The following is a 13,674-nucleotide window of genomic DNA, read 5'->3' as shown; positions in this document are numbered from 1 at the left end:
AGTGATAGGACAAGGGGCAGGGCTTTTAAGCTAAAAGAGAGTAGATTCAGATCAGATCTAAAGAAGAAATTCTTCATGCGGCAGGTGAGGCACTGGAACATGTTGCCCAGAGAAGTGGTAGAAACCTCTTCTGCAGTAGTGTCCAAGGTCAGGTTGGATGGGACCTTGAGCCAAGTGGTCTAGTGGGAGGTGACTCTGCCCATTTCACGGGGACTGGAACGAGACCTTCAGGTCCCTTCCAACCCCAACTATTTGAGGGTTCTATGAGCCTGCTGGCCAACAATTGGTTGTGTAGTCTGTGTAGACAGAGGGATTTAATTTGCTGTGAAAAAGATTCCTTCTCCTGAATATTAACAAGTGTTTGGAAGAATTGGAATACAGATGTCTGTCAATTTGTGGGTGTTCTAACTAATAAAAAGACAGGACAAGATGATTCTCATACGGAACTCTTACTTTGATTTAGGAGAAAAGATAGCACTGGAAATAGGTGTCTCTCTCTAGGTGACAGAAGGAAGAACAGCGATTACATCAGATTGATTCAAAGTCAATTCCCCTGGAGGCCCAGGGACTTGTCAAGAGCTTCCTGTGCTGCTGAGCTGGGACAGGCTCCTGGGCCCAAGGGGAGCTCCTGGCAAGTGGGTAGCGCTGCAGAGAGACAGCTCTGCCCAGGAGCAGCTCCTCTGCACAGCGCAGCAGGGCTGGGGGCACTGCCTGCAGGGGACAAGGGCGGCTGGGAGAAGGGAGGGAGATGTTAAAGGCAGTGTGGAGGGGGGATGCTGAGAGCTCAGTGTGGGAGAAATCTTCACAGCCCTGAACAGGGTAAGTCTGTGGCAGCAGGGCAAGGCAGCTGTTGTTCCTGGTGCCATCTCCAGATTTGCTGGTAAATCCCCCAGCCTCTGGGATCTTTCAGGATGAAACTTAAGAGTTTCTAAGATAAGAGAATAAGAACATGGTTCAGAGCAGGGATTACCTGCCGAAGCTGTCAGAGGGACAGGACATGAGGGTTCATCCTTGCATGGCCAGCTGCAGGTTATGCAGCCGGCGTGCAGGCAGGGGTTTCCCAGGGCTGTGGTGCAGAGCAGGGTCCCTGCTGTGCCCACAGGGTGCTGCTGTAGGGGAAAAGCTGTGGGTGGAAGATGGGAGATTCTTGAGGGAGGATTCTTGATAGGGAAGACCAATGCCTGCACTACATGAATGAAAGGCACTCTCTGGAGTCCCTGCTTCCATTTTGCTACCATGAAGGACAGGAAGGACAAAGAAAATGAATCTGTCCCTGGTGATCTTTACCAAGTACCTACAGGGCAGTACTGTCCCTTCCAGAGAGCAAAGTTGATTAACCTGATCTCTTTGGCATTCTTAGGTAACCAAACCAAGACCTCCATGCAGGAGTGTGTATTCTTCCCTACAAGAGGCAGTGTGTGTTGCTGAGGATTTTTCACTGACATACATTTTAGGTTTTGCTCAGAAAACACTATATAACTTGCCTCTTTAAATTCCTCCATCGACAAGCTATTATGCCCTGAAGAAGCAAATGTCCAACAGCAGCATCCCCAAAGAGTTCCTCCTCCTGCCATTCGCAGACACACGCGAGCTGCAGCTCCTGCACTTCGGGCTCTTCCTGGGCATCTACCTGGCTGCCCTCCTGGGCAACGGCCTCATCCTCACAGCCGTAATCTGTGACCACCGCCTCCACACCCCCATGTACTTCTTCCTCCTCAACCTCGCCTTCATCGACCTGGGCTCCATCTCTACCACTGTCCCCAAAGCCATGGCCAATTCCCTGTGGGACACCATGACCATTTCTTATGCAGGTTGCACTACACAGGTCTTTTTCTTTGTTTTCTTTGTTGCAGCAGAATTTTCTCTTCTCATCATCATGGCTTATGACCGCTACGTTGCCATCTGCAAACCCCTGCATTACGGGACAATAATGGACAGCAGAACTTGTGTCAACATGGCAGCAGCTGCCTGGGGCAGTACTTTGCTCTATGCTGTGCTGCACACTGCCAATACCTTTTCCCTCCCCCTCTGCCAAGGCAATGTCCTGGACCAGTTCTTCTGTGAAATTCCTCAGATCCTCAAGCTCTCCTGCTCTCATGCCTACCTCAGAGAGGCCGGGCTTCTTGTAGTTAGTGTCTGTTTATTACTTGGATGTTTTGTTTTCCTTGTGGTGTCCTATGTGCAGATTTTCAGGGTTGTTCTGAGGATCCCCTCAGAGCAGGGCCAGCACAAAGCCTTTTCCATGTGCCTCCCTCAACTGGCTGTGGTCTCCTCGTTTCTTAGTACTGCCACATTTGCTTACCTGAAAACCCCGTCCATCTCTTCCCCTTCCTTTGACCTTTTGCTAGCAGTTCTGTACTCAGTGGTGCCTCCAGCACTGAACCCTCTCATCTACAGCATGAGGAACCAGGAGCTGAAGGATGCAGTTAGGAAACTGTTTTGGGGGATGTTTTTCAATACTCATAAAGATCCCTTCACTCTCCAGTAATGAATCCCAGTTCAACACCTTTCAGGCTTGTGTTTTGGTTGTTCTCATTATTAAAATTCCTTGTTGTTGTTGTTGTCATCATTATGAGTGCTTGTGCTCCTTGCATTTCTACATAAGTGTCTGGATTCCCTTCCACTCCCTCCCACTATGAATCGATGAACCTCTTCTGTCCCATATGGAGGCTGTATAGATGTGCATCTAGATCTGTGAAGACTCAGTGAAGCCTCCCAAAGACTATGACATCTCTGTAATAAAACGGAATCATGGGAGTGTACTGACTGAAGGCTGGAATGTCCTTCCAAAAGCAATGTCAAGAATATGCCTAAAGAACTGCTCTCCACAAGGGTCTGTTCTTGCTTTGATTCAGGAAGGAATGGCTCATTGTCATATTTGTGACCTGTCGCAGACCAAGGGCTAGATTTTACAGTCACCCATGGGTGGTGTCTGCTGAGAGCAGAGGCAGCAAATGATCACTGCATTACATAGCCAGGGCTGTTCCCACATGTGACCCATGGATGACGTCCTTCAGGAGGGGAATCTGGAGCTGCCTGCATAGCCCAGGGTACTTCCAGGGACAGCAGAGCCTGGCGTGGGCAGTGACTGCAGCCCCTCTAAAGTGAGAGATCTCCCACTGTGAGCTCAGCCACAGGGAGAGAACTAAAGCCAGGTATTCACAGGGAACCTTTGACTCTGCAGTCTCAGAGAAGAGAGTGGTAGCCAGTATGCAGATGGAAGGGAAACTTGGGAGCGATTCATTTCAAATTCTGTGATTCTGTGATTTCCCCCTTAGTGAAGTACCTCTGCCTGGTACAGAACCACTGCCCATTTGTTCTGCACAGCAGCACCACCAGTTTGGGGATCATGTAGGAAGCACAGGGACAGCCAATCCCCACTGCCCAAGGGGAGTTGATCTTTGAAATTTGACCAGCTCCATCCTTCTGCTGCCATCAGTGTCTATACTGCGGGAATGGCCACCAAGACAGTGGATCAGCTCTGGGTCATGGGCCCAGAGATTTTCAATACCCAGCTGCAGAAAGCACTGACTAACGTCATCCACCTATAAAGCTATCACTGCTCAGAGAAAATGATGGTAGTGGACACCTCCAGAGGTCCCTTCTGACTCAGGGAACAACGGGCTGGACTGTGGAATTAGTGTGCGTGACAATGCTGTGTTTTGGGGCCTTGCTGCTGTTTGTAAGCCTTGCTCCTCAAGGTTACCTGGGGAGTAGGGTAATTCCCAAAATGAGGATCTGCCCCATGGGAACGTGGAGTACAATAGGTGAAAGGACACTACAGAAAAGTTCTCAGAAATATTGCACTACATTCCAGAATGACTTAATCACACATTTGTTTGAGAAAGAAAGAGTCCCAGAAGATCTCAAAGTCCAGCTTTCCTGAGCAGGCTTCTAAGGACCATTTCCAGATGGATTCTGAGTATCTTCATAAATGGACAGGAATCAACCTCTCTGGGAAACCTGTTCTGACGTTTGACCTCCCTCACAGTGAAGAAATACTTTCCTAAGTTCAGATGCCTCTTGTCCTGTCACTGGGCATCACTGAGAAGACCATGTCTACATTGTCCTCCTTCCCTCCCCTCACAACCTTAGACACGTTGATAAGACCTAATCTGAGCCTTCCCTTCTCCAGGCTAAATACTTCCAGCAAACTAAACCTCTCCTCACATGACAGATAGTTCAGTCACTTTGTCATCTTCATGGCCCTTTGCTAGATTTCTTCCTGTTATTTCTGTCTTTAATGGTGACCCCAGAACCAGACAACACTCCAGGTGTGGTCTCATCAGTGCTGAGCAGAGGGGAAGGACCACCTCCAGCAATGTGCCATCAATGTTTTTGCTAGTGCAGCCCTGGTGGCCTTCTTTGCTGTGAGGGCACAGTGCTGGATAATGTTTAGGTTGTTGTCTGCCAGAAAACCCTGCCATTTCTTTGTAAAGTCATCACCAGGCAGTTGGCCCCAGCAGGCAGTGGTGCCTGGGGTTGTTCCTTCTTGTTCCTTTGCTGAATCATGAGGCTCCTCTCTGCCCATTTCTCTAACTTGAATACATCCTTCCAAATCTTGTGTTCCAGCTGCTCTCCTCACTTTCATATCACCAGCAAACTTGTGGAGGGTACACTCTGTGCCATCACCCCGATCATTTGTGGTCTTTTCAAAGTTTATTGGTCCCAATATTGGGGGCCAGCTGGATTCTTTTCTGCTGGTCAAAATCCAGTGAACCCAGGCAGTCTGTGAATTTTTCATCAACCTCGCTTTCCACCTATATGGCCGCTACTTCATCCTCTTGTTTATAGGGGTGTTATGAGAGTGACAGAACTTTCCTAAGGCTGGGACATACAACATCCGCTGCTCTCCCTTCATCTACAGCCTCCACCCCCCGATGACAGTGGAAAGCTGCATTAAGTGCATTTTCCTCTTTGTAAATTCCTGTGGACTTCTCCCAATCACATTCTTGTCCATCCCTTGTCAGGAAGTAGTTCCAGGACCAAGGACTCCATCACTTTCTCTGTGACACAGATTCTTCATCTTGCCCTCCTTATAAGATCAGAATAAGATTTGCTTTCTTCTAGTCCTTAGGACCCTCATTCAAGGTGCATAATCTTTCAAACTCGTAGAATCATGGAGTGCTTTGAGGTGGAAGGCACCTCAGAGATCACCCAGTTCCAACTACCCTGTCATGAGCAGGGACACTTCCCACTAGACCAGGTTGCTCACAGTGCCATCAAGCCTGGCCTTGAACACTTCCAGGGATGGGGCATCCACCACTTCTCTGGGCAACCTGTTCCAGTGCCTCAGCACCTTCAGAGTAAAGAAACCTTTTCTTATTTCTATTTTAAACCTACCCTCCTTCAGTTGAAAACTTACCCTTTCTTCTATCACTGCACAACTTGGTAAAGAGTCTCTCCCCATGTTTCTTATAAGTGTCCAGATTGGAAGGCCTGAAGAAGGTGTCTCCTAGAGTCTTCTCTTCTCTAGGCTAAACAAGCCCGACTCTCTCAGCTTGTCTTCATGGGAGAGGTGTTCCAGCCCTCTGAAAATTTCTGTGGCCATCCTCTGAACTCACTTTAAGAAGTCCTGTGTCCTAAGTCTAATGCGTCTGCTATGCTTGGGCCACAGAGCTGGATGCAGGACTCCAGGTGGGGTCTCTTGAGAGCAGAGGGAGAGGATCACCCCCTCAACCTGCTGGTCACATTGCTTTTGATGCATGCCAGGATTTGGTTGGCTTTCTGGGCTGTAAGTACACATTGATGGCTCATGTCAAGCTTTTCATCCACCAGTACTCTCAAGTCCTTCTCCTCAGGGCTGCTCTCAATCTACTCATTGCCCACTCAGTACTGATGTTTGGGATTGCCCTGAGGCAGGAGCAAGACCTTGCATTTGGCCTTGATGAACTTCATGACGTTTGCACAGGCCCACCTCTCAAGCCTGTCAAGTTCCCTCTGGATGGCATCCCTTCCCTCCAGCATGTCAACGGCACCACACAGCTTGGTGTTGTCAACAGACTTGCTAAATTTCCACTGCTGGGGAAGTACAGGACCGAGGCAGGAAGGGCTGTTTCCTGCTGTGTTGGGACCAGTTGCCAACCTGTTGGAAAGGGATGTGCCAAGCAGGAGAGGACAGCAAGGCCTCCTGAAGGCAAGTCTTTGGGTGACATCCTCTGCTCAGCCAAACCCTCAGGGGAGGAAGTGCTGCTTGCAGAAGGAGCATCCTAGGCCTGTGCCCAAGGGGCTTTCTCTAGCTCATGGGCGGGTGTCACGAATTAAGCTTTATACAACTCGAATGCAGCAGAAATATATGATTTATTTTATACATTGAGGGTAAATAGCAAGGTTAGACTGTAAGGTTTTTAAGTGCACAGAATCAACATTTCATCATCAACCAACGTAACAGAATGATTCCAACAGAATCTGCAACAATAGAAACAGTGACTTAGTTAAATGCTTGAGAATGGCCGGGTTCTTGAGGTCACTAATAGAAAGATCACTTTCTATGACAAAGTGACGTGCCTAGTGGGTGAGGGAAAGGCTGTGGATGCGGTCTACCTTGCCTTCAGTAAGGCTTCTGACACTGTTTCCTGCAGAATTCTCCTGAAGAAACTGGCTGCTCATGGCTTGGACTGGCTTATGCTTTGTTGGGTTAAAAACTGTCTGGGTAGCCGGGCCCAAAGAGTTGTGGTGAATGGAGTTAAATCCAGTTGGAGGCCGGTCACTGGTGGTGTCCCCCAGGGTTTCAGTATTAGGGCCAATTCTCTTCAATATCTTTATTGAAGATCTGGATGAGGGGATTGAGTGCACCCTCAGTAAATTTGCAGATGACACCAAATTAGCTGCATGTGTTGATGGTGATTCTGTGATTCTATGGTTCTGTGAGAATGTCAGTTATTACAGGAACGATCAATATTCTGTGTGCCTATGTGTGTATGTATGTTTATTGTGACATTTTCTTATTTTTAATTTGGCTAATTTTGCAGATTAAAATTGTATTAGTCATCCCATTTCCATTTCAGAATCTACTTGTTGAGCATAGCTCAAAGACTCTGCAGACAACGAGCCAGGCTCTCGGTGAATATAAACAAAAGAAAGGAGCCTGCACTGCCTTCTTTGTCTGACATTCTTCCTCTGAGACCTAGTCTGGATCTGCAGGGGCAGTTCCTGTGTGCAGGGCTGCTGAGGAAAAGAGTCCCACCCCAGCAGCACGGCCAGGGAGCACCAGCACTTGGTGCATGCAGAGCTGCTCTCTTGCCACTGTCTCCCTCTCCTGCTGAGCCCTGCTGGTGGGGTCAGGCCCAGCTACTCCTGTAGCTTGGTGCCAGTGCTGCTGTGGGGCTGTGCTGGGACTGCAGGCAGGGACAGGCAGTGGGCATGGCAGTGGCACAGCTGGCCTCTGCTGCAGCACTTCCCTCCTAAGAGGGGATCTCCTCTGGGCACTACCTGAAGGCTGAGGCCTTCCTGCAAAGTCACTGTCAAGAACAAGCCCAAGGAAGAGACTCCAAAGAGGCTCCATGCTTTGCTGCTCTCCACAAGGGCTCGGTGTGGTGGGAGCAGAGTCTCAGCATGGACTTTTAGGAATCTGGGGCTGGTTCACAAGTTCCCTGTTAGTTGCTAGTGGCCATGCAGCTGATGAATATTTCTAATTCCTAGACACTTGGGCTTCACAGAACATGATGGCACTGATGGTAGATCTTTTTTTTTTTTTTTGATTATTTTTATTTTTATTTTTTTCCTTTAGGGAGCCAGGAGCATCCAGGATAGCATAGGTGATCAGCAGGGGCAGTATGAGCCTGGGAGACAACCGCAGAGCGTGAGCCTGTCCAAGGTGGAGTGACCAGAGCTCAAGTGCTCAATGTGGTGTGAGCAGGCAAAGGAGAGCACTGCAGCCCCAGCACATGCAGCAGCCCCAGCAAAGGAGTCTGGTGAGTGATTTGTTGCAGCCCTGGGGCAATAGCAGTGACCCCATGAGCTAGGTCTGCCTCCCCAACCTGCCCAGCATGGCCATGCAGAGTATTCCCGTGTCCCGGGCACCACAGCCCCCTCACTCTGCAGAGCAGCACCACCAGCCGGGGCTGGGGCTAGGGCTGGGGCTGAGAGGGTACTTCCCCTGAGTGTCTTCTAGGGCAGCTTCAGGCACATGGCTTCTGGATGTGAGCGTGATCTTGGCTGTGCACAAGGAGCTGGAAGACCACCAACAAGCACAGGGCTGGAACATTGTCTGCAAGGTCCCTCCTGCCTTAGCACCTCAGAGGAGAGGCACGGACCTGGCTCCTGTTCATCAGAGAAGCTGGGAGTCCAGCAGAAGTACCATGGGCTTGAAGGATCCCAAGCAGCTCACTTCTACCTGGGCAGATTGTGGCCCAGGAAGAGGGTGTTTTATAATTATGGTATTACGAGGGCAGTGGTGCCTCAGAAACTCTAAGTCCAGTAGAAAGCAAATGGCTATTAAACAGCTTGTGAGTTGACTTCTTTCTGAAGTAGCGGACAGGTCATCCCTTGACTCCTGACTGGAATCTGTGACTTTAAGCTCACATCTGCTGGTCTCCATGACAGGCCAGCAGATGCACCTGCCTTGCACATAATTTGTGAGATCCTCTCTTCCTACCTGGTAGGCCCCATAGAGGCCCCATAGGTCTTGAATAGGTGTTGTCATGACAGAGATTTCAGCTTTTGCTTCATTCATCTTTCAGGGCTGCTTTTAGTTTTCTGCACAGAGGGGGCCACTGACTCCCAGATGCCTGGCGAAATGCCAAGCCTTCATGAGGGCATGGAAATAGTTACCCTGGGTTCATAGGAACCATTCTGAACCAAAACATGTAGGCAGGAAGCACACTTTTGTGGTGTTACAGAGCTGCTGGGCACATGGTGCAGGGTGCTCCGACAGCCTTTGTGTCCTTCTCCATGCTGGCTTAGGAGCTGCTTGTTTCTCAGGAACAGAGGAGCCAACAGAGGTGAGACAGCTACTCTGAGTTCATGAAAGCCATCAGAAAGCTGCCCCTAAGAAGATGACTGATATGGGGAAGTCAGGAGGAGCCTGGCCAGGAGACATGTGAGATTTGGGAGAGGAAAGAGGATACTGGATAGCAGAAGCTAACAATTTTGGAGAGGTAAGAATATTCAGGTAATGTTGATCCCACGATAAAGCTGACTTAAAGCAGCCATGTGAGGCTCTTACCCTATATTAACCTGTTACGTTAATACATAAATCTAAATGCCACTCCACACCATGAGCAAGATTCCACTGCTCTAACTTTTGACCACAATATCCGTTGAAGCCAAAATTAGTAAATAACCCCTTTCCATTACCCTTATTCTCTTGCTCACCCTGATCCCTGCTCTTAACACTAGCATTAAAATGCTCTATTTAACCTTAGTCTTCTCGCAGACCTAAACTAAACCCTCCACCAAAGAGCTTGCCCATACCCTAGCCACAGACTGACACCCCAAGCAGAACACCAAACCCTCCCACTAAACATCTCCTTAATCTCTCACCCAGAAAAGTTCACCATAGTCCCTAATTCCATACATGAACAACTAACATCCAAAGCCTGCCTTCCTGTGCATTAAGCTTCTCACCTTTAAACCTTTTCCTAAACCTTAAGTTCCTGTTCCCTTGGGCAGGGCAGGAACTGTGAGATTGCTGTGCAGTCACATGGCATTCAAAGATGAATGTGAGGGGCCATGTACTTTATCAGCTTGTAGGCCACAAGGAGGAGATGGCGGGGAATGCTCTGATGAGCTCAGCTCTGCCTCAGGATCTCCTGCTGCAGCAGGAGGAATGTGACTGTGGAAGGGACTGTGAGGTCACTTCTGTCCCTGCAGTTGATAGGGCAGCAGCAGGAACAAGTCACAGAAAGGGACTGTGAGGTCACTTCTGTCAGAAGTAGCTGGCAGGTCACACTTTCACCGAGGATCTGTACTTTTTGGCTGACATCTGCCAGTGGTGCTGGTAGGCAAGCAGAATGCAACTGGTGGGCATGCTGACAGTGGGATCTCCTCTGCCTACATACCCAGGAGGACCCAGACAGAAAGAAGGCCCTCATATGGGTTGTCCTGTCCCTTCTGCTTGAGTACATGACTAGACAGCAGCAGGCACAAGGCTTGTTTCACCCTGAAGTTTTCTTTGGTAGGAGCAGGAAAAAAAAAACTGCCAGAAAGTGCACTTTGGAATGTTGGCACTGTCCATGAAGAGGAAGAAATGTCCCTCAAAGGGTTGTGCTGTGGTGCTAGAGGTCACCCAAAGAGTGTCTCTGATCAGACCACGGCTTTGTGTTTTAAGGAACAGCTGGTAAGGGTTGAAGAGACATCAGTAAAACAACAGAAATGGTGGAATGAGAGCAAGGTGGTGAACAAAGATGGGTGTCTGCAGCCTTCAAGGGCCAAGTGTGGGGCAGCATAGGAAAGTCTGGAGAGGACCAAGAGGTGGGTGCTGGCAAGAAGAGAAGGCCCCAACAGCCCTGACGTTTTTGTCCCCTTGGGGAGAGCTTATGAGGAGATGAGATATAGTCATTGCAAGGGGGCTCATTGCTTTCCTGAGACCCTGTGCAGAGGCAGGGAGGTGTCATACCATTGTTCTTCTCATGGCATCACACTGCCCACCACATCCCACAGACCCCCAGCAAGAGTCTTGAACCAGACATGGGGGTGCAGGATCTCCCCACCCAGTGGCTGGAAGCAGGACCTGGCCCTTTTACTTCACCACAAGAAACCCAGAGTTTTCTCAGCACACTCTTTTGCCTATCTGTAATCATGGCCTCCAATTATCTGCCCTAACAAGTCCCTGAGGAGAATCTCTTGGTAACGGCCCTCAGCGGGGCCCATTAATACTCCAAGTCACTTTAGCTTTTCCTTCTGACTTTACTTTCTCAAGCAATTGCATCATTCTCTTCTTAATACCTGATGTTCACTGACTGAGCACCAAAATCCACCATGGAACTCATTAAAAGGCAGAAACACCTAAGTAACCATATGTCTGCCATAGTTTTATTCAAGTCTTCAAGACTTGGACAGCTAATTGGAGAGCTTTCACAGTGTAGTTAAGGAGGGAGATTTCAAAAAGCACCTAATAAAAATCTTTTTTTTTTTTTTTTTTAATTTTAAAGGGTGAATTTTGTGTCATTTCAGTTTTGATCATCTTTCTTCAATTGATATTAATCCAGGCCTTCTCCTATGGAGACGTCCCTAGAGAGGAAAAGCAGGCTCTTGAGGTGTGACAGTGCATGGACAACCTTGCTCCTCACCACCCCAACCCTGACATTTCTCTCATTGGTCACGTGGCGCTTGCATCACTTTTCCTTACACCAGCCTTTTGTACTGAAGTCTGCAGCTGGATGTGACAGCCCCTTTGCACCAGCTCCCACCTGCTTTCCTCAGAGACCTGGCTGCACACAGCCACAGAAGGGTTTTTCCTTAAAGTAAACAACTGGAAAAACATGCAGCAATTTTCCAAACAGCAAAGCAAGCTCCTCCTCTTGTATGTCTCCAGTGAGGTTTACCTTCCCAAAAGGATGACAGTAAATTAAGTATTTCATGCTGATTGATAGGAAATTATAGGTATTAAGATTAGTATTATTCCCTCTGATCTTAATTCAGTGGCAAATGTTGAGGAGCTTGCTGCAGCAACAATTAGGCAGACTGCTAATAGATGGCCAAGCTTGAACTCAATGAAGCTTGAAGTAGCAACTGGGTTGGTGAGAGCGGTCTGAATGATCAAAGAGTAAGGGGTGGGCAAACCGGGAGAACCATGGGAAGTGCATAGGTCCAGAGAGGCAGCTGGAAAGGGGACATTCCACATGGATGGACATTTAACATCCACAAGATGGGTGGAAGTACCTGGAAGATGAGGGAGTACACCATGATGGACAAAGCGATGACAGTGCAGGTGCAGGTGAACATCAGTATTTCTTCTCCTGTGATGAATATGGATCCTGAAAATTCACCTGGAGAAGGATGTAGATCATTGGTGAAGGAATGTCTTTCTGTACCATCACCAATGCAGATTGCAAAAGCGCTTCCACATGTAACGGTAATACGTCCCACACCATCTTTACCATCCTGTGGAGCAGGGGAGATGGAGCTAACAGCCAAGGGACACATTTGGGTGTCCACGAGGTGGCCCAGCAGAGACCAGGAGTCAAGGCAGTGGGTGGGGGAGCCCAAAAGAAGCAACCCAAGTTGTGGTGCTGCTTGTGAAGACAGGTTTGTGCCAGGAGCGTCAGTGGGTAGCAGCTGGGAGGAGGCGAGGGGAGGCCAGGAAGCACCTGCCAATAACTCCCCTGTCATCAGAGACAAGGCTGGGGCTGAGGGCAAGGGGAGAGGCAGGCCTAGGGATTGGGCCTGCAAGGATGCTGCTGAGCTCCCTGCCCCTGCAGCAGCTGCACTGGCCCGCAGCAGATGTGCTTGCCAGCGCACACTGGGAGGTCCTGGCATGCATCAGAGAGCAGCAAAGAGAGCGCTGGAGGAGTCATGGTGAGGCCGGTTCCAGAGCCCCATGTAGGGGCTGTCTGGGGGTCCCCTGTGCTGCAGCCAGTGCACAGAGCATGTGCACTGGCTGCAGCACAGCATGGTGCAGAGCCTGGCCCTGGATGCTCCATAAGCACGTTGCAGGTCCTAGCAGGCAGAGGTGTGGGGACGAATGCCCTGGGCACCCTTCCTGCTCTGCCCAGGCCAGCAAGGGCCCAGAGCGGCCTCCTCTCCGCTGCCCCTGCAGCTCTGGGCTCCCTTCCCCAGCCCTGGTTCTGCAGCACCAAGCCCTGCTGGGAGCCCTCCCCTGCACTCTCCCACTGCTCCCTGGCTGCTGTTGCCCTCTGATGGGCACTGCCCAGCCCAGCCCAGCCCCTGCCCACCTCTCTCCACCTCCCTGCCCACCTCTGCCCACCTCCTTGCCCTTTCCCCAGCCCAGCCCAGCCCAGCCCAGCAGCCCAGGCTGGGCTGGCCCCAGGGTAGTGCCCACCGCAGGCTGCTGCAGGGCTCCGGACACGGCCACCACAGCCCCAGCCCCTCACAAGGCAGCACAGCTGCTGCGACAAAGGTGGCTCTGGGGGTCCACAGCAGCCCCCAGGCTGAAGCCATCCGTGGCTCAGGAAATGGAGGTCCATGAAGGTGCAGGAGCCCTGGTCTCTTGCCTGAGAGGTCCCCAGAACAGGGTCCCTGTGTCTCGCAGTGCCTACACTGCTCCCCAGGCCAGCACAAGAGGCCTGGCTCAGTGTCCTGGTTTTAGCTAGGACAGAGTTAATTTTCCTGCCACTAGCTGGTAGAGTGCTATGTTTTGGATTTAGGATGAGAAGAGTGCTGATAACATGCTGATATTTTAATTGCTGCAGAGCAATGCTTACACCAAGCTAAGGACTTTTCAGCTTCTTGCTCTGTCCTGCCAGCAGGCAGGCTGGGGGTGCAGCAAGAGCTGGGAGGGGACAGACCCAGGACAGCTGACCCCAACTGGCCAAAGGGGTATTCCATACCATCTGACGGCATGCTGAACAATATCTAGGGGTGGCTAGCCGGGGTGGGGGGGCCGGCTGCTCGGGGTTGGGCTGGGCATCGGTCAGCGGGTGGTGAGCAATTGCATTTTGCATCACTTGTGTTGTACATATTATTATTTTATTTTCCTGTCCTAATAAACTGTCTCTATCTCAACCCATAGGTTTCTTTTTTTTTTTTTTTTTTTTTTTTTTTTTTTTTTTT

General features: G+C 50.0%; 1 protein-coding gene across 1 annotated transcript; it reads left to right on the top strand.

Annotated features, from left to right (window-relative positions):
* Window positions 1-1,522: 1,522 nt before the first annotated feature.
* LOC118158804 (olfactory receptor 14C36-like) lies at window positions 1,523-1,993 on the top strand (the record flags this gene model as incomplete). The annotated part of the gene is made up of 1 exon (XM_035313483.1): window positions 1,523-1,993. A coding segment is annotated over exon 1 (462 nt), but the record flags the coding sequence as incomplete, so codon positions are not given.
* Between the last annotated feature and the right edge of the window lie 11,681 nt (window positions 1,994-13,674).

Source organism: Oxyura jamaicensis, unplaced genomic scaffold, assembly GCF_011077185.1.
Source record: "Oxyura jamaicensis isolate SHBP4307 breed ruddy duck unplaced genomic scaffold, BPBGC_Ojam_1.0 oxyUn_random_OJ177, whole genome shotgun sequence".
Classification (NCBI taxonomy): domain Eukaryota; kingdom Metazoa; phylum Chordata; class Aves; order Anseriformes; family Anatidae; genus Oxyura; species Oxyura jamaicensis.
The sequence above is the reverse complement of the archived record's forward strand: the minus strand, read 5'-3'. Positions and strand labels throughout refer to the sequence as shown.